Consider the following 21,774-nt stretch of genomic DNA (forward strand, 5'->3'; position numbering starts at 1 on the left):
ATAATTTTTTTTTTAAATGACGTATCTATATTTCAATTTTTAGTCGAAATATGACACCTTCTAGTTTTGTTTGTCGCCTCTTCTCACCTCCTGTAAATGGTTGGAAACCTATCAATAGCCTGAACGTTTATACTATGGTACCAAAAGTATTTGCGATATTCAAAAGTAAAACCGCATCTGTCCTCTCGAACTTCTCTGCTGCGGTCAGACTGAGGCGCACGTGACCCGACTGACTTGTCACATGACAGACCGTCACATGACTGACCGTGTCGTAGGCAGTCAGCTGTTCGGACAATACACTTAGCGGGGTGAGTAAACTCGAGTTTTTTTTACTCCGTTTTTCGTTGTCATTTAGATTAGAGTTGGGCAAAAAAAAAAAAAAGAAGTCTTTTGTCCAATTGTGTCAAACTAAACGTGACTGTCTGTTACAGAATGTCTTCGAAGCTATATTAGCACGGCTATCTTAGGTTAGCTCCCTGAGCTTATTTTGCTAACGGTTGCTAAGTATCCCTCAGCTGACGGTGTTTGTGTCGGTTTCGCAGTTTCGTTATGTTATAAGTTATATTTTTGCTGCAACCTTTATACAAATGTAATAGGTCGCAGGCTACACTGCGCTGTTCTCGGAAACCCCATATCGTGACTTGTCGTGACATTGGGTTAAGCTAGTTATGCAGCATAACCTGCTGCTGGCTGGTTGTCAGCCTGCTGAATAAAACGAGAATTGATCCCCTAAAATGGAAAATGAAGAACGCTTAATATATGTTCACACGAAGAAATATCTTTTCATATTAATACTCGATTATTTTTTTGTTTTTTTTAAAGTCAGTGGCCCCTGTTTTCTACCTCTCTTCCTAGTTCAGCTTCTCTGAATCAGCTGACCGACCTAGTGTGTAATAAACACTGTAGTTTTCTGCAGGTGGTTCTGCATCTATTGTGTTTGCAATCCTATAACACCACAACCAAACCTGTTATTTTCTTTCTAACGTGGCGTGATTGTGCTGATGTTAAATATCTGTTTCTTTGCAGTTGGGTGTTGGATTTTTTTTTATTCAGACGTACGCTGCAGGTTATATATCTCCAGATGGATATCCGCGGGGCTGTGGACGCTGCAGTCCCTACCAACATCATTGCTGCGAAGGCAGCTGAGGTTCGGGCAAATCTGGTCAACTGGCAGTCCTACCTTCAGTAAGTTCACATCACAGCTGTGTATCATATATAATAAATACCTGCAGTCTTAAAACAATTCAGTGGAACAACGCTGTCGTGAATTCTTCTTTTGTGGAGCTTGGTGAGATCGTATCTGTACTTCATGTTTGCCATCAAGGCAGTAGTGGTGGATATGTTGTACTGGACTGCATTATATGGAAAGGTGTTGCTAGTATTTTGTCCACCCCACGTACATAAATGTCTCCTCTGCTGCAGGAAGTCTGCTTCTCGCGAGAGGGCTGCATTTGACTTTGTGAATCCATATTTGGATAAGCCGCAAATTTTTCATATTTTGTTGTGATATTTTATTTAAGTCAAAACATTTTTATCAGACAGTACGTCAGTCTCTCTGAATAAAATGGTGGAATAATTGCAAACTGTGTGGTAATCTAAATGCAGCTCTTCTAGTTCCTGGATTGTGATTCACTGTCTTAAGTGATACTTCCTCTTTTAACTGTTATCTTTCAGTGCAGCAGCTCTGATTAATGACCGACAGTATGATTTTATTCAGGTTTTAAGAAGTTTGGACATACTATACATGTTTTCATGTAACTTCCTACGTTCGTAGAGCCTGGTGTGTTTTGTCTTGAGAGCATTTGCGTGTACAGGTTAATTGACATTATTGTTCAAGCTGCCCCTTGCAATTTGCAGCAGCATGCTATTGAACAAGTACAGCCCAATTTTCTAGTGAGTGTGTTAATGGCATGCCTTTGTGCTTCAACAATAAAGGGAACTTGTTGAATAACTTGTGATTAACCAAAAATAAACATCCCCTTTTTGTAGCCAACCCATTATCGCCCTTGCTCAAATCAAAGCAATCATTTGTCGTTGCCAGTGACAGTGGCTGTGTTTTGATTCATTTTCTCGTAGGAGTCAGATGATCTCCGCAGAGGATTGTGAGTTCATCAAGAAGTTTGAGGTGGCCAACTCTGAGGAGAAACAGGTCATTCTGACCAATGAAGGACATCAGGTATAGAGGAGGGATTTTACACTACCTGTGCAGTTTTGTGTTTTTTTTTTTTCTCAGTCATTGAATGCCTCAGCAGCTCTATAGATTTGTTGTCATCAACATGATCAGATGCTCACAACTGAAGCGACATCTAGTCGCATTCAAAAGTTTTCAGGTAAATAATGGCATTGCAGCATAAAACACAGGCGTCTTCCTTCATTCATTTCTCGTGCACTCACAGTAGGTGATTAAATGTACAATTACATTCACATAGTAAAACACATGGTAACATGTAAATGGGAGTCTGTGCAAATTTACAATTTAGCAATCAATAGCTATGGAGGCTGAGGGTGTGTTTGTCATGCTGAAAGATTTCAGAGTTGTACAATTCTGCCTCAGGAGACTTAAATCACCTGCAGTGTCTGTCCTGGCTTTTGAAAGGTACTGGTTCATATTTCATTATTTACCTGTACCCAGTACTAACATGCCCTCCCCAGTGCAGCCTCCTGTGTTGTTTTGCTCTTGTGCTTTTGTTGCTCTGAAATCACCGTTAAACTGTAAAATCACTGCTAATTGTGAAATTAATTCTGTTGTGTTTGGATTCTTTTCAGAGGTGTCAGGCAGAATGAAAAGTAAAGGCAGTTTGTTCAATTTGTCATTGCTACAATAATGCTGTTTTTTTGTTTGTTTTTGTTCAGTGTGCAAAGACCTTTCTGAACCTGATGGCCCACATCTCCAAGGAGCAGACAGTCCAGTACATCCTGACTTTGATTGATGACACTTTGCAGGTACACAGACAGACGCACTGGCTTTGGACAAATAGGACATGCATGTCTATATATATATATAGACATTTTTAGGAGGCAGTAGGATTGTTCAGAAGGCTTGAATTGTTCAAAGATCACATTGTTTTACCCTCGCAAAGAGAGATTTGATTCAAACCCTTGCATTGCATTCAAAACCTTGGCCAATAGAGATTTTTTGTAATAATCCAATACAAATATTGACGTTCTCCCTTGTGCTTGGATTTTAGATGCAACTGAAAGCGGATTTAGTAATTATTACAAGCCAAAACCAGACAAAAAAGGGCATTTTACATGCATAGAAAGCAGTGGATTTACAGACTTGCTATATTTACAGACGGTGTTCATTTTTCCACTTAAATTGAGGTGAGATTTACTCGCCCCCTTTTTTTTGTTAATTTGTGTTTCCTGGAGGTAAATGAATTCATGATTTACATATTGCTTTTTTTTTAAAATGAATGAAAACTGGTTTGTCAAGAAGAAATTCAGTGGGCTTATTGAATTTTTTTCAACCGTAAACAGAAGTGCCACAAAGCAAAGCTAAAGTAAATAACAGATTTGGTGAATATGCAGTTAAAACCAAAAGTATGATGATCTGTAACCTGTAGAGGTACATCTGATTTATAACATCTAACACATTGTTAGATGTACTTTATCTGTTCAGTAAATGATGCCACCTCAATATAATATAAGTTTTTCCTTTTAAAGCTTGTGTAATATCCAAGTTTAAAGTGCAATAACTTATCCAAGACTGGATTTAAATTGTCACTCAGGAGAACCATCAGAGGGTGAACATCTTCTTTGACTACGCCAAAAAGACAAAAAACACCGCCTGGTCCTACTTCCTTCCAATGCTGAATCGTCAGGATCTCTTTACTGTGCACATGGTGAGTTAAGAGATTTGAGTTTGGAAAAATGCAAACGCAAGAACAATCAAAATCCAAGCTGTCCCTGCAAGACGAGCCTGGTTGGTGCATGTCATTTATGAGGGACATTGTCATTCTGTAGATCAAACATACAGTAAGTGCACAGTTAGCGGTGATCCAGGTGTGAAAACATCTGTTGTCCAGCCGTAAAACGGTGTGATAGTTTCAGGAAAAGATCATTGAGTGGGATTACAGTGAACAGTGAGTAGAAGACTTAAAATCATATTTTCACATCTACATATAAGATGGTGTCCTTCATCTAATTTTTCACAGAAATTTCTGTTTCTAATCAGCAAAGCATAAATAATTCCTCACAATGCAACCCTCCACTTTTTCCTTGATGAGAAGAAATGTCCCTGCCACCATTTTCTAATCAAGAACGGCCACCAAGGACTACGATAGGGCGCACACAGCTTAATTCAGAATGCCAGCCAGACGGCATCCAGCAGGTGGGCACGATGTGACCCCAAGTCTGTGACACAGCACTTAACTCAATCCAACTGTCATGCTGAGTCATGCTTTTAAGTTACAGCTTCAATGTTTCTACCCATCCTCTCCTGGCAAGGAGGAATTTGGAGAGATGAATTTGTTCTCGTCTCATCACGACACCGAGGGCACTTTACCAATCAGACATTTTGTATGCGATAATAAACGGGGCCTCAGTCACTTTAGCACTTAGATTGAGTTGCAGATCCCGATTTGTGTTTTAGAGGAGCTTTTTGAAGAGGTATTAGAAACTGGAGGACTTATTGGTCATGTGTGCCCTGCTTTCACGCTTTTTTTTTTTTGTATTTCTCCTTTTCCTTGGAATTCAAACCACAAGATCTCAGTTACACTTAAAATGGAAATTCAACATGCTTTTTAATTGCTGTCAGTGTCATAAAAAAGTAACAGATATATGTCACTATGTTACACTATGGTCTGTCATTTTATTGAGGCCTTGCTGTAAATTCCTATAGATAGCAGACAGAAGCGATATGAATGTAAAATCTCCTCCTTCACGTTTTAGGCGGCGAGGATCATCGCTAAGCTGGCTGCCTGGGGCCGCGATCTGATGGAGGGAAGTGATCTGAACTACTACTTCAACTGGATCAAAAGCCAACTGAGTTCTCAGGTACATGAAGTAGAATTTTGTTACAATAATGTCCTGTGTTGTTTAAAAGTGTTTTTTTTTTTTTAAATAATCTCAGTTAAAGAGGTGATTTTAACTTCAAAGGCTACCCAGAATGTCTTTAACTACATGTGGAACCGACACAATTTTGTTTTGATTTTATTTGTTTTAAAGTGCCTTTTCTGCAACAAATTGTCTGCTATGTTTTTTTTCTGTGTTTAACAACAGGGCACTACAATACAGTACAGTGCATCTGTGAGTATTAGTAGTAGTAAATGACGCTGGATACGAGTTTCGGGTGAATGAAAGGTGATTGGGGAGACTAAAATCAGTAAATTTATTCTCGTCATGATTATTAATTTTCCCAATAAATATTGCATGTTTATAATTAAGTCTGGAGATTATTTTCATTGGAAAAAATAAATATGGGTTGTTTTGCAACTTAACTCCTTTAGGTCACATGAATAACCAAATCATATTTAGTGGCTCTACGCACACATGGTATAATTGAGATAAGATTAGAGTTAGAATTATTCACTGTTTTTCTTTCTTTCTCTTCAAGCCATGTCATTGGGTATCATTTTCTCAGATATTAGCTTATCGGCCTCCAGAGATACTGGATTCTTCTTTCTCAAATGAAGTTAATTTATTGCTTTTTTAATCATCTACATGGCAACAATAATTTGTCATTTCTGTCTGAATTCATTTTCCCTTCATTCAGTTCTGTTGTTTGGGCTCAAAGTGTGAAAACCTTGTCTGTATTGTTGTAATCTATTCATTCATATTGGGTTCGAGCAGACTTGTTAGACCTTGAGGTGACAGCTTCTCTGTAGGTGCTGACTGTGCCTTGGCAGACGTATGCACTAAAGAGTGGGATGATCAAACAGCCCGATATTGATTCCTAGTTTTCTTTTCTGCATTGTACGGCACTCTTTCTCACATTGTCTTCAAATCAGATGTGGACAGCTCTTTCAAAACCATGATTTTGTCCCGTCTCCCTTCATTTTAGACATTTCGTGTCTTCGCAAAATATGTTCTTAAACTGCTTCTTGAAACTGCATTTAATGTTAATTTCTCTCCGCAGCAGACAGGCAACGAGGTATCCGCTGTCCCCGAATTGTATTTGTGGCCAAGCTAACGACATGTACTCTGTCGTCCACTGCCACTGTAAGCGATGGGTTGTGAACAATTTAGCACCTGTTTCTTTTGTTTATCTCTCATTAGAATCTACATGGTACAGGTCCAGAAACAGGCATGGGAGCAGGAACTATTTCTCCCAGTGAAGTGAGTATGAGTGAAGTGCATCTCCGGTCACCGTGGCGCTTCCAAAAAAAAAGCACAAAAAGCAGGGTTTGCGCAAGCTCGAATCTGTCGGCTGTCACCGGACTTTCACATCTTTTCTTTCCTCCCTTTTTCTCTCCCATCCTGTTCTTGCACTCCAGTTTTTCATTAATAACTCCAGACTGTTGGAGCCATGAGTCTGATGACGAGCAATTTGAGAAAGCATTCTCCATTAGGACAGCATGATGTTTGCTGCCACTGGTTGTTTTTAACCTGTACAAGTGAGAAATTGCATGCTGTGAGCTAATTCTCCTTCATGCTGAAAGCGCATGACAAACAGCTTCTTCTGAACACAGAATAACGAGGGAAAATTTAAAGAGCATTTGCACAGCAGCAGCATCCGACCATTTACTACCCCATACTTTGTCAAGCATTGCGTAACTATTCTGAGAAGCGTGCTCCGAAATATATGCGAGACCGCTATCTAATAACTGATCATCATCTTTTCCTCTGCATTTTCAACCAGGTAACCTCCACTCCTCTGCTCTTCTGTCTTCACTGCTGCCTGTTTCTCTCGCTGGACTTCTCTGCTTTTATTCGGCCTCCTCTAATTAACAGATTAATGTGACCTATTCTCTCCTCTCTAATCTCAATTTACATTGTTCTGCTCAGGTGTGATGGGACGCTTTTCCCTTCTGTCACTCTGCATTGTCCTATTAGTATGTGTAATAGCATGTGTTCATGTATACATATGATAGACTGCATGTGCAATGCGGCAAGGTTGGATAGGTGATGGTAATGCAAGTTTTGGACTGGGCCTCGTCGATGTGCTTATGATATCTCCGCTTGTCAACTTCTTCATCTTTCAGAACTTGACTTTCTAATGTGGTGTTTGTCCTCTTCATTAAATGACTCAGGCTGCTGCTCCTGTCTGACTGAATGTTGGCCTGTCATTTGCAGAGCTCTCAGTATGTCCAGTGTGTGGCCGGCTGCCTTCAGTTGATGCTGAGAGTCAATGAATATAGATTTGCCTGGGTGGAGGCTGATGGAGTCATCTGGTAAGTGATGATCTCCTTTTCACAAGATTCCTTTAGTTTTTCAGCCTAGAAAATAATTAGTTAATTTCAAACTTTATAACTGAGCATTCAAAGACGTTGATCGAGCCAGCAGAAACTGGACCCTTAAGGAAATTGCATTTTGTTTTAAAAAGTTAATGACTTGATAATAAGAAACTTATCGTGTTATAAAGACCTTCTGTGGCTTTTAGTGCCACCGCTTGGGAGGTGGAATCTGTGCCCAGATGGAAGCAAATGAATGCCAGTGTGAAAAACAGAAGTCTTTTTGTCTCACTGACTTGACACATGGACCTAATGTGTCATGCTTGTGACACATCGGTGTTCAAATCAAGAAGAAATAACCCTGAAGATGCAGAAAATTACCCACAGTGTAGAGTTGTGTTGTTTTGCCATTGAGGTGATCAAAAACCTTGTGATAATCTTTCTGACAGGTTCATAGCATCAACTCGCACTCATGGATGCTGTACATTCTGTAGCCACATGTCTAAAGGGAGAAGGTCGTTGAAGCAGTGGGAGACTAAAAACTGACAGAAGGCTCAAAATTCCTGATTCTGTCAAAATAGCATGTGGTACAAATTATGAAATCTTTCACCTGACCCCTGACTTTTTTTTTGTTTTTTCCTGAATATATATATAATTGTAAAACCAGCCACATTGCCTAATATATGTGCGATAATTATGATCTACAAGATCCACATCTGTGCACTTAACTGCTCGTTGCTGTCATTAGCACTGTACTCTGCTTTTGGAGCAACTCTTCCATTATCTAAAGACTGTCTGAACATTTCATTCTGAGCCAGCATCAAACATAATGAAGCTTCAGCATGCTGGTACACGACTGTAAAAGCTCCTCTAGTAGTAAACATTTAGTGGGTATGAATGTGCACCCTTTTCCTCTTTTTGCCCGTTGTTATTCATTCATATGATTTCTTTTCTGTTAAAGCATCACAGCCGTGCTGAGCAACAAGTGTGGCTTCCAGCTCCAGTACCAGATGGTCTTCTGTGTGTGGCTCCTGGCCTTCAGTCCTCAGCTCTGTGAACAGTTGAGACGCTACAACGTGGTGCCGGCCCTGTCCGACATCCTCCAGGAGTCTGTCAAGGAGAAGGTCACTCGAATCATTCTGGCTGCCTTCAGGGTTAGTGGAGAATTTCGCATTCATTGTGTTTTTCTCTGAAATGCTATTTTTCATCAAAAAATATTTTAGCACACTGACCGAATTGTTGCCCCACTTTCTTGGCCATTTGCCTGCGAGACCTAAACGTGATTCACTCGCACCACTTTCATACTGAGACCTTTACTCCTGCTTGGCACCAAACTCGCAGAAATACGGAAATGAGTGTAGCAGCTAAAGAGACAGATATTCTCCTCAGGAGTTGGAGACCAAAAATGAAGCTAGATGAAAGTGCATAAATACATGAAGAAAAAACACTCTAAATGAATAATAATGTTGTTCCATAACTGCAATATGAGTAAAAAGACAACTGTTCTTCTTAAAAAAGGTGATTTCAATATTGTGTTTTCGCTGATTTCACTACCACCAATTGGCAAAACAAAATCTGCTGTTTCAAGGTTCAAAAATATCCTCAACAAAGTTTGTCAGTCCTAATTTCATGTCGGTACTTTTATGTTAATAGAGAGCAGTCATTGTGCATTTTTCAAAATCTAACACAACAGTTTGAACATTTGAATTTGATTAGGCTTTCCCTCAACAAGAAGAAACCGCAACCGCAACTCGTAAACAACAGATGAGGCAGCCTATGAAACGACCAAGCCCGTAAATGAAACATAAATATAATTTATGATAATGTGGCCCTTTCAGCTTCCTGCCTTGATTGCGCACAACATCTGTTGAATATTTAATCTCGTTCTAAAATGTGTATCCTGGACTTATTGTGTTGTTCTGTATTCCTGCCAGGTAATTAAATCCACATAGTTTGCTCATAACGAAGACTCCATTTATATCCCCACACTAAGGTGATTTTTTTTTGATCTGCAGGAAGTTAGTGAGTCTGACAGGGCAAATCTGGAACATCTGGGGAATACTCTGAAAATCAATGTGATGACTTCCAGGTCCTCCGAGGGCTTTTTGTATTATGTTTAGGAAGATTATAGAAAGTGTGACTTGATTACACACACGACGCAGATAAAAAAACACGGTATAATATTTCTGATGACGGTAATAATCCTCTGCTGTAACATAAAGCTTTTATTTAGCGGCCAACCTCATCACACATTATATCCAATACCAAACGAAATATTCATGTTGAATTATGTTCCAGGGGAAGTATAGATTTAAATGAAAATCCTCAGTCATAGGCTCCCGTTGTCCAACACCAGACAGCCTTGCTCAGAGCACATCGGGTGTGATAAATGGCATTGATTTCATTGTCAGCGGTGTTTCAAACCCGATTTTCAAGAAGGGATTTGATGTTTTTTGTGCCTCTCTTTCAGCCTGTTTCCATCAGTATTTCACTGCTGTCGTCGTGACCCGAGTCGAACATGCTGCAATGTATTATGTTTGCCTTGATGTGTTTCTGGTTTCAATTCCCCCCAGAGCTCCTTCATCACCTCTCATGTCAGTAGAACTGTCACATCAAGCAATTGTAAATGGACCCACAAAGAATGGGGATCTATTTTTAATTGAACCAAGAAGTGTGCAGTTTACTTTGATTGCTGTATCACAGCTAATTAAAAACAACGGCGGGCAGCGAACGGAAACCCTGAAACGTCTTGACGTTAAGTGGGTTTTCCCAAGAGTTATTCAACTTAACCTTGCAGTGTGTATGTGCGTGTGCGTTTGTGTGTGTTTGACATCGTGGCTACAAAACATTGTTCCCCACCAAAAAATGAGGAACTGTTTTATTGAGACCCAAGATGGTATTTGACTGCATATTTTGACAAAGTGTAGTTGGAATTCTGTTTTGATAAAATACTTTTTACGAAAAGCTTGAACATTACTCTGCATGTTGCTGTTTTCCCAAATGTCCTAATTATGGAAATAATTCTGCTCACCACATGGGACCTACTAAGTGACTTAAATTACCCCGAACATCTGGAAGTCCTTGAAAGCATCCGCAAAGGCAGCACTGCTGTGTTTGTGATGTGTTCGGTTTCACCTAAATGTGGTACTAAAAGTTTCATGTTTAAAACAAAAAAAAAATACATAATCAACTGCGGTCCAGAAACATGAAATGTCTTGTTGCCATATGCCTTCAGTGCCAAGCAGGCTTTAAACATTTTCTGTGGCTTGGCTTATTTGCTGTATTGTGATATGTTGTCAACATATTCCTATTCCTATTCAGCAAACACATTTTTGTAGATATGCCCTCAATGGTGGCTTTAAAGAGTCCAATCAGAGGATCGAGTGGTTTCCTCTTTCTCGGTCTCGCTGCTTAATCAACTTTTCTTTTGAGTAACTATAGGGCAGGGTGATGTGGACAAAATCACAATGTTTTTGACCAAATACCTCTATAATTATATTGCAATAACACTGTGGGAATGAATGTTGGAGCTTTCCCAAAATAATCACACCAGATTTTTTTTTTATAAATAATCATCAATAATGTGGATATAATGAATAAGTACCACCAGTCTAGTACAGTAAGTTCAAGTTTTGCAATATGTGAACATCGTGTTCTTGTTGCTAAGCACCTCTGTTCCATCTCCTTCACATCCACAACACCTGAAATTGAATCCAGGTTTAATAGGTGTGCTCTGAAATGTACTATATATCTGCCCTGGAAGAAATCAATGACTTTAATGTTATTAAATATTAGGAGAGGGTAATATGGATTGAAAAAGTCTATATCACAGTATATTAGATTTTGTATTGTGATTTATAACATTCTCCCAAATCAACTGAGAAATTGTCTTGAATAAAATAACCAGAGCAGTTTTAGCCAATTCCTGACAAGTTCATGTATTTCATCATAGTAAATTAAATACCATAGAGCAGTCCTGCTCATTGATTTCTGTGTTGTCAGCAATGGCCTAAAACAAAGAAATATTCTAGAAACACATTATGAATAGTTTGGCAATGTTTCTGATAATTGATAAATTCATTTCTTTACCCTTTTATTTTCTATTAATCAGTTAATCATTTTGTTTTTTTAACAACATTGATGTCAAGCCAACAGTCCAAACCCTAAAGATATAATTTATGGTCCTTTAAATAAACAAATCCTGACATTTTGCAAGGTGTTAAAAACAGATATTTAAGTTTTGGTCAATAAATGACTCGAACAATCATTTACCATAACTATGAATTCCTTTTCTGTCGGTGAACTGGTTAATTGGCTGATTATTTCAGCACTATACATGTTATTTACTCTTCCATTCACTGATTCATTTGTCGTCCTTTCAAATCGTGAGTATCTCGTTTCTCCACTGAACTGCTTTCCTGTTCGTGACTTTGTAAACGACGTCTTGTCCTCACACTGCTGGTGTCTTCTACAGAATCTTCTGGAGAAGTCGGCAGAGAGGGAGACTCGCCAGGAGTACGCTCTCGCCATGATTCAGTGCAAAGTGCTGAAGCAGCTGGAGAACCTCGACCAGCAGAAGTACGATGATGAAGACATCACGGAGGACATTAAGTACCTGCTCGAGAGTCTGGGAGAGAGTGTGCAAGATCTCAGGTACCCAGTGGACTCCCGTTCAGGAATAATATTCAATCACTTTACAGTTACAAGTCCTTCTCTTGCAGAAAACATATATACGATGTATGTGTGGGATAATCTGTAATTATAAAGAATGCTTACTGGAATTAAGGATATCATAGTGTTGTAAATTATTCTGCTTCATGTTTAAAAAAGAGGCTGTGAATGCAGCATTTTGCGTGAATGCTGCATTGATTATGTGCTTGTGTGACGTCGAGCTACTCTGTACTCTAAATGTGTTCCACTGCACCTCCCAAATCACTTCTCTGCACATCTGATGGGCGAATAGAAAGTAGTTTTTTTTTGTGTGTGCTGTGCGACCAATAAGAGTTCTGACCCTCAGTCCTCTTTTCTTGTTTTGAAATAACTCGTTTTCTATCCGTTTTTGATCTGCAGCTCCTTCGATGAGTACAGCTCTGAACTCAAGTCCGGACGCCTCGAATGGAGTCCTGTGCACAAGTCAGAGAAGTTTTGGCGCGAAAACGCCGTCCGCCTAAATGAGAAGAACTACGAGCTCCTCAAGTAAGATGAAGCGTTCGCTCTTGTGAGGAAGTCAATTTTCTGTATGGCCCTCGAGAACTGGATTTAATGTTACCGTGACGCCTCAGTAAGAGCAAAACAATGCTGCTGAAAGTGCAGGTTGTTCTGATACAGAGGGCCACAAAATATGCTTTACTGCAGACTATGATGCTGCCACCTGACAAGATTAATTAAATACATTTCAAGTGTTTTTATTCTGAATTTAAAACGCAAACTACAACTAAAGGACATGATATTGTCCTTTACTTGAATCTAATTAGATTTTTTTTCTTTCTAATCTGAATATAAAAATGGGGCTTTTGGAGAGTTTAATCATTTAACAAATGTACAAACTTGTCACGATGTTGGCTTTAAAGAATATCAAGGTTACGACTAATGCGTGGATGGCCATGAAATTTGGTTGCTCTGGACGAGATCGGTTGCAGAATAAATCTGAGACGGCATCCTCTCTTTAACTGTGTCCTCACCAGCCAAACTTTGATGTTTCTGTGGTGAAGAGTGAAGAGAAAGTCTTCTCCAAGTTTCTCTGTGTTCTTCTGTCGGTACCCTTGTAGCTTTTATCTGAAAATGTGGGATTTTGGAGTTTAGTCTCACTGCTTTGTTCCCATTTGTTCTCTCGGATTTCACCTTTATTTGACTGTGTCTTGATCAAAGTAACTAGAGTGAAACTGGACTTTTCTTGCTGATGCTGCTTTATCTTAAAATGTGTCCCCCGTTAAAGCAGTTGCCCGCTTTTATTTGGAATAACGGTGGCGCTTCGTTAGTGGTGCTATCTTTCAATTATAAATGAGTCTAATAAATCAAATATGGTTGAGATATTTCTGCTGTTTGGTTGGCAGATTAGATTGAAATATTTCAGGGTGGAATAAGTCCAAACAAAAACATCCACAGTGAGCTCAGCAGGGCTGCAGATCGACAGGCTTGTAGTTGTGGTTTGCCACCAGGGTAAATAACTTTCATTGCCTGCAGCCATTCACAGCAGGGCTCGGTGCGACTACCACCGCTACCATGGGGGAAAAAAAAAAAATCCTAATTTGCTAACAATTAACTCAAAATTCAGTTCTCTGGTAACACCTATTTAAAGTTTTAAGAACCCTGAAACAAATTCAACAGCATTCACCAAAATGTTTGTTGAGTTTGTTTGTGTTTCCAATCAAAAGACTCTGATCACAAGAGATAAAAGATCAACATGTGTTTGTGTTCTTTGTTATTCCAGTAACACACTCTGTTGTGCCTGTGGACTTTGACTAAAAATCCTAATCTGCCCATCTCATTGTCTCATCATTGTCCTCTCTCTGTAATCAGCTCAGGCATCATCTCGGCTTAAATTGCCTTCCTTTTCTTTTCGTCTCTCTTCCTACTCGCTCATGTTTTGTCTCACTTTGAGGCCCGAGGTGCCACTTTTTTCAGAGAATATTTAATGTGTCTTGTGTCCTTGAAGTTAGATTTTAGAGTTTGCGATTGCCTCAGTTATACAATAACATTGGCCTTATCTTTGCTAAGATTTTCAAAGCTTTATCAGACTTTGCCTAGAAGCATCTGAAAATATGTGATTTAGATCAGCGAGAAAACTTTGTGATGCAATTTTTTGATGCAGACAGACCTCCACATTCGAATGCGTCTCCTTCTGCCTTCCTCTCTTCTGTAGGATCTTGACGAGGCTGCTTGAAGTGTCCGATGATCCACAAGTTATTGCAGTGGCAGCTCATGACATTGGAGAGTATGTGCGACATTATCCTCGTGGTAAACGGTAAGATTTTTTTTTTTTGTGAAAACCAATTCTTATCTAAAACTTAAAGCCTCTCTGTACAGTCTCTAACTTTGACAGCTGTTGTGGTCGTGTCAAAAGACAAACAGCAAGACACATTACTACCACAAATACCATCATAAATGATGGAAGGGGGGGGGGGGGTATGTAGGAGGGAGTAGATGTAATTTAAGGTTTAAAAAAAAAAAAAAATTGTGAAAAACCATATCAGACAAATAATTATTCAAAGTAGAGTATTTTATATACATCTTTAAAGATGTGTAGAGGAGATTTTTAAATATACAGTTATTAAGTTTACTCCATATGAACAGTGGCCTCTAAATGTTACTTGAACATCAGAGGAAAGCAGCTCTTGGTCTGCACCGGTTTTCAACTTTATTAAGTCATAAAGTCAAACAAATGCTGACATTGGAATTATTTGAAAAAGACAAATGAATGAATAAAATAATTGCATTAAAAGTAAACACATAATGACTCTACGTACGCAATTTTAATTGCCATTACATTCTGGTCTGCTTGCTCCAATTAGGTAAGATGTTGGTTAACTAATGGAAACATCCTTAAAAAACATTGTGTTTCAGTTTTTAACCTATTTAAAACAAATACATTCTGGGTGTGTTGCAACTACGAGAAGATTGAACAGCAGCTTTTGCATGTGTTTTTAAAAAGGTTTATTGTGCCAAAATATATCTTTAAAGTTTTTTGTTTGTTTAATTATTTGTCCAATAATTTATTACTCTGTTGAAACAAACATTTCAACAATACACCCTGTAAAAAAACAACACAACTTGTGTATCTCAATAGGCTGGTGGATCAGTATGATTAAGCAAAAAAATGTAATTAAATAAAACTTTGTTATGATCTAGAAAATGTTTTGGATGTTCTGCTCTAAATGAAATGTTAAGTTTTGATGAATAATATTGGTTGAAATAGCAACTAAATTAAATGATGTAAAGCTTAAAGCAAGTATTCTTTTCATATTCAGTGAATCCAACCAATGTTATTCATACTGTGTATGTTTAGATGAATTAGATATCAAACTAATTGGATCTGATCTGACAGTTTTCTCCACAGTTGTTCAAATAACCTTTTAAGATTTCAAAACAGTGTTTTAGTTCTCCTCATCCACAATTGACGTTTAGGTTTCCCTTGACATTTATTTTTCTAATGACGCTGTGATTGACAGATCAATAAGGTTTTTTGTTTTTTTTCTTGCTTCATACATCAGCTTCAATATCCTGTTCTCGGGGCTGACATGCCCCATTTCCAGCCTCGCGTTGGTAGTGAGACCCCACAAGGCTCAGGACACTCAAAAAGGATCACCAGTGCAAAGTTCCTCTAATTCCACCCACTTCTCTTTACACATTTACGTTGTTATTACAACTATAATGCAGGCCTATTTTCACAGCATTATATCCTTTTGCAAGGCCTGCGACCCCTTTATATGAGACATAGAAATTTTCCGTCAGGCTTTTTTAGATTCCCTGATGGATCACTGAACGACACGAAAGATGAAAATAGTGCTTGTTTTCGGCGTGTAAAGGCTTTCTCGCATTATTTCTCATAATCCTTCCATTTCAGTGTGATTGAGCAGCTGGGAGGAAAACAGTTGGTGATGAATCACATGCACCATGAGGACCAGCTCGTCCGTTACAACGCCCTGTTGGCTGTGCAGAAGCTGATGGTCCACAACTGGTACGAGCACATTTACAGCCTCGTCGATGTGATGTTTCCTGTTCGATGTTACGCCACTCGCATGAACTAGCCCTTAAGGTTTTCGCTGAACCTTCATTTTTTGACGTGGAAACAACAATCAGCCGCATCTGTATGCAAATCGTTGAAGCGTCTTGCACTCCCTGATACATGTTTTCATTTATTCTGGCTGATTACACATCTGTTGAAGTTGGGCGGAGTTGTGTTGGAAATGATGTAAAATTGATGTAAAATCAATAGACGTCCGTACTAATAAGAATGCTATGGCTGCAATAAAGTCAACGGTAGAGTCACAGAGATGTCAATCAACGCCCGCCAAGGCCAGAAAGAGGTCTAATCAGCTCGGTCATTTCAGATGTGCATGAAAGGGCTGGTGGCAATTTTGAGTTTTAGAGCGTGTCGATTTTAGCCGTCATATTCCTCACAAATACAGGCAGGAGAGTATGTTCGGCTTATCGCAACCCGTGTTAACAATTTTGTGACATCACAACTTGTATGTAAGCCAATCATGGTCCAATATGCAACTTGCACGAGCGTGATGTGGATACTTGAAGCTTTCTGCGCACATACACTGGAAATCTTTTTTTCTGACTCCAGCATTTCACTGTTGAAATGAAAAAAACAAAAATATTTCCATATTCATAGATTCTGATAAACAAATCAGACAAACATTATTTCATGCATCAGTGTTTTTACGTCTTTAAACATGTCTGGTGGGCTTTCAGTTCTTACTTCATATCTGTGAAGTTAAAACCGTTGACAACTTATGATCAATCACGAAATACAGGGAAAATAAATGTGTCTGCTTTACAGATATGCTGGACCTCTAATTTACATTAGCAACAGCGTATATTTTGTCTTTTTTTTTTTCTCCACTTCAGTTTTACAAAGTAACTTTTAAATTGATGTCATTTGCAAATGAACACAGTTGCTTTCAGATTTAGATGTTTGTTGGCTTCTACTTGTATGAAACTCATTAACTTCAGCTCATGTTAATGTATTTGGGTAAACGTCAGTTGATAAGTACAGCAACAAGGAAAGTCGATAATGGAGTGCTAAAGATATACTTGCGGTAATTGAATTCCTGGTATGCGTCCATCAAAGCACCGATAGTTTTATTTTATAAAATATCTCGGTGTAATTTGACGTCCCCTCTCTTCAGTCTCCCTGCATCTACACCAAAAACAGGCTGCGTTGTGTCTGTGTCTTTAAGGTGCATTGATATCAATGAACCTTTCTTTTGATTGGCTGACTCTTTTCTAGCTGATTGCTCCGTCTTTTCTTCAGCATAAAAGGTTGGACAGCTGGCCATACTGAGGGAGGACAAATGACTTTCTCTGTGGACTTTCACAGTATTTAAACAGCACCTAGACCTGCTTTAGATTCCAAAAAAAAAGAAAAATGGGAACGTGACTTTACACAATATGGGACCTTTAAATTACCACTCACTTTATTTTCTCTTGGTCCAAACCCTCTTTTCACCCATCGCCTTTGTGTGCTTTTTCTGTCGACCGGATTGCTTGGAAACAGTAAAAACCAACAAAGCAACAAGTGGGAATGTGTTTGCTCTGCTGCCAATATCTTAAACACACTCGCTCAACTCCCAGAGCCGCTGTGGACGGTGGATTTGTGTTTAATATCAGAGAGGAGTGCAGCTTTCCTTTCTAAGTAATGTTCCAGTGTAAACTACGCTGAAGTGTGGACAGAAGTTTATTTATTCACTGAGGTCAAAAGGTTTCCAGTCTTGTTTTTGGTAACCAAGAAGAAAGACAACCACATTTGTATTATTAGACTATCAGTAGGAAAAAAAACAAAAGGTGTATTTCTGCTCTCGTGTCATGTTTAACATTTAAATTTGTCTTTGTATATTTTCTGGAATGAATGAAAATAACTTAATAGTTAAGTTATAGAAAGATTATTATTATTATTATTAGGGTAAAATAGGAAGAAGAACAATGTAGTACTAAAATAAAGCATGCAGGTAAAAAAAACAAAAACAAAATGAGGGCTGCATACAAATGTTTAGCCGTAAAAAACAACGTGAAGCCATTGCTGCGTCGTCAAAAAGCCTGGCACACAGATCGCATTTAAGGACACACATCAATTCTTGTATTTTCTTTAACTTCTACTTGTCAGAAGACATAATTGACACAGAAGCTGTGAGGGCAAAATCCCTCATTTTGAAGTGTTTAACACAATAAATGAAACGCTGTGCTTTAGTTATCTTTAACATACTAATCGTGAAATCCAAGTTAGTGAGGGGATCTGAGAGAACGCAGGCCCAGCGGTCTCTGATAAATGATATTGTTTTGATACAAGCTGCATGTAAGTTCAGGGAAGATGACTTCCATGTCCTTTTCATTGAAAAGATCCAGCAATTTAGGTTCTGTTTGGGTTACCATAGAAGGCTTTGCGCTGGAAACAAAGTCCACACATGGAGGAGGGGTGGATCATTTAAGTGTGCCGGCGACGTGGAGGGACTCGAGTGTCGAAGGTTTTATTGTAGCTGCAGGCCAAAGAGGAGTATTTGGAAGAAGGATAGAAAAGAGTTTGCGAGGTCTGTGTTTGATGAAAGAAGCACCCAATTTATTGAAGCACTCAAAAAAACAAAAACAAATCCTGATTGTCATCCACTTGGAAACAACTTTCGCTCTTCTGTTCATTTCTGTGTGCTTTTAATGAGAGATCAGTAAAAGAGTTAAATTAGAGAATCCTTCCGTTATTTTTCTCAACAACGCCAACCTCTCGTGACGAACACAACTTCAGGTGATGGCATGCTAGATTTAGAAATGCTGACGCAGATGTACAATGATTGTTTTGTTTTTGTAATGACAGAATAGACTAGAGTTTCGAAAAGACAACAGTAAAAATAGAACATTGTTTTCATTTTGTTTTTTCTGTGTCACGAAGTGTCAAGAAATGATCTGCTCCTACATTCTTTGCCTCCATGAAGCATAAATGCTCCTGTAGAATATCTGCTTTTTCTTTTCTTTTCTTTTTTTATGCTGAGGTGTCATTTATGCACACAGTGGAGATATTAGAAAGTAGTTCACTGCACCCACTATCACCTTGAAGGTGTCGCCTTCTGGTTTCTGAGAGGATCTTCATGTCCCTACTTACCAGAGTACCCTGCTGTCATGACAACAGCACAGAAGAATGTGTCAATACAGTTTTCTATCTTTGTGCCCTTTGGTTCACTTTGAAAAGTCGTCGTCTTTAAAATAGTTCCGGATGCTGAATACATTGTGAGAGAAGGTAATTATCCAATAAGCTGCGTATGGACAACCTGTCCTTGGGTGGTACTTGTCTCTGTGTTTAGACTGAACTGCAGAGCTCTCTAGCTGACATTTTCATTTTAAATCACTGGATTACATTGTATACAACAGCCCGTCTTTTATGACCAACAAAATAACCAAATATGTGTTCAAGATCACCGTGTACTCTTTTGAAAAAGCCGGAGGCAGTAATTGTAATTTGACCTTGTTTAGGGACTCAAGGGACAAAATACATTCATATTTCTCTGCTCTGCACTGTGCTGGTATTCAGTCAAAATGAGTTTTTTTTTTTTACTTGTCAAATAACTCACTTTTACATTATAGTTGATACAGTTTGTCAAGCACACTGCATGCGCTACTAGGTCGATTTTATGGGCATATTCAGGTCATTTTAAAAGCAGTAATGTCATTATATAGTCCAATCCAAACTTCACATTTACACAAATGCTAACAATGCTAACCACTGTGCCACTGTGCCGCCCAGTCTTCCATTATCTGTGGTGTTTGATGGAGTTTAATTGATCGAAAGCAGGTGTAATATACCCCAAACTATTTTTTCTTTCTTCTTTAATTAACTGTACGCTAATCAGTGAAATCTCCTGGTGGGAGTGCAGACTTTGTTTGTTCGGGAAATATGTCCTGTTTATTTTGTTAGGGTTAGTCTTTGACAACCAGATAAACACTTAGGTTCAGGGTTAAAGCAGAGATGAGCCATATTTGGTTGTTTCAAGGAGATAATTCAAAAGACAAAAGTACATAAAAGTGTTTTAGAAGTTGTCGGTAAGAAAGGCTATTTTGCAGCTCTGTCTGACGGCTGCTTTCTGCGGCGTATTAATTCACTGCCGGGATTCATAATTAAATCAGTGTAAATATTGAAAAAATGGCATCCTCGAAAAACAGAAGTAGGGAATTGTTTTATAAGGAAACCATAACAGTTCTCTGATGGTCTGAGTATTTTCTGTTATTAGTAGAAAATATTTTCTACTATCAAAGTAGTAGCCTGCCTTTTCCGTTTTTAGGCTTCTGAGAGGCATTTGATATTTCAGGTACCAATAAGGTGAGTGTCATGGCAGCATATTTGAAAATGTTACTGCTAAGAAGAAACCTGAAGGAGAATTGACCTTTCCAAAAAAAATTGCATTATATTTCAGCACTACACCGCGTCTGCGTCGCGAGAATCGAGAGAAGCTCCATCAAAACGTGCTCTCGTATTAAATGATTAAGGCTCTTCTTATTCCACCGAGACCACAAATGGATTAAAGATAAACTACGTTTAATTTAGAGGAGTAGTCGGAGGCTATTACCGCCTTATCTGTATCTCTAAAGCTCACCGATCATATCATATTATATAGCGGTCGTTTAAGCCGTACAAAAAAAAAAATGACAATTTTTGTTGATGCCACAATTTAGCAGGGATTCACTGCTCTCGGCAAGCAAATAGTCTGACACAAGGCTGAAATGATAACTCACTTAATCAATAGTTACTTGCCAGGAAAAATCATTGACGTGTATTTTCCGTGAATCATTTCAGTCATTTTTGAGAAAAGAATTGCGAGAAACGGACAAAGATTCTCTGAACTCGGAGAAGATTTGATGCTTTTCATTGTAATATATCGTTATAAACTGAATATGTTCGGTTGTTGGGTGCAAAATAATAAATTTGAAGACATTAAGTGTTGCTTTGTAATGATTTATTGGTTAATCAAGAACATATGCTTCAGATTAATCGATGCTGAAAAGTTGCATCCAGTATTTGGCCAAAAAAAAAAAAAACAATCCATAAAAACCACAACCTGACAATTTATTAACTTGAGTTATTGAAATGAAATGAAGTTTAAAGGTGGTCCGACTTTGTTACATTTGGAACCGGCTGGCTGTCCACACGTTTCTGTTGTCCATGCTAAGCTAAGCTAATTGGTGGGAGTTTTGTTTATCTTTTCACCTAATTCTAGAAAACAAATAAGCATACTGTCAAACTATTCCTTTAAAGGATTTAAATGACCTTTACTTGCACTATAACCCTTCTTCTGTTAAAACCGTAAAGTCTAAGTTGCACTTTTCTCTCGCAGGGAGTACCTGGGAAGACAGCTCCAGTCCTCCGATCAGCAGCAGCCTCCGGCTGTGGCAGCTCGAAGCTGAACCATTCCTGTGCATGCGTGTTCGTGTATTATTATGTGGATGAGTGTGAACTGTGCGTACTTTGGTCATTTTAACAATCAGCTCTTCATTTTGCGTAACGACCTGAAAACCGAAGCGGTGTGGTTTCCTCCTCCGCCCGCGCCCCCGGTGATCCTCGATGTCGATTGATGTGACTGTTGTGCTTGGTGTCGTGTCCTCTCAGCTCAGTGACGTGCGGTGATCGAAGTCGCACTTTATGTCTGTGCTAATGTACAAAACTACAAGTTATTTAAGTCTTAACCTGTAAAACGCTGTATGAATCACAATAAAGATGCTTATCTGTGGCCGTCCC

The 21,774-nt window shown here is 38.7% G+C and overlaps 1 protein-coding gene across 2 annotated transcripts; it reads left to right on the top strand.

Annotated features, from left to right (window-relative positions):
- The first annotated feature begins 232 nt into the window (after positions 1-232).
- Positions 233-21,766, top strand: atp6v1h (ATPase H+ transporting V1 subunit H). Of its 2 annotated transcripts, XM_069157714.1 has the most exons (14): positions 233-308; positions 1,027-1,185; positions 2,077-2,176; positions 2,854-2,943; positions 3,732-3,845; positions 4,894-4,998; positions 6,220-6,279; positions 7,237-7,334; positions 8,296-8,488; positions 11,809-11,987; positions 12,405-12,530; positions 14,197-14,298; positions 15,898-16,011; positions 21,374-21,766. In XM_069157714.1, the coding sequence occupies exons 2-14, from the start codon at positions 1,082-1,084 to the stop codon at positions 21,441-21,443; spliced, it is 1,455 nt and encodes a 484-aa protein (XP_069013815.1). In that variant the 5' UTR covers positions 233-308; positions 1,027-1,081; the 3' UTR covers positions 21,444-21,766. The 2 variants fall into 2 exon arrangements, with proteins under 2 accessions (XP_069013815.1, XP_069013816.1); XM_069157715.1 differs by lacking the exon at positions 6,220-6,279.
- Positions 21,767-21,774: the final 8 nt, after the last annotated feature.

The sequence above is a fragment of the Embiotoca jacksoni genome, unplaced genomic scaffold (genome assembly GCF_022577435.1).
Source record: "Embiotoca jacksoni isolate LCO1_2020_lvr unplaced genomic scaffold, fEmbJac1.0.p SCAF_22, whole genome shotgun sequence".
Lineage (NCBI taxonomy): Eukaryota > Metazoa > Chordata > Actinopteri > Embiotocidae > Embiotoca > Embiotoca jacksoni.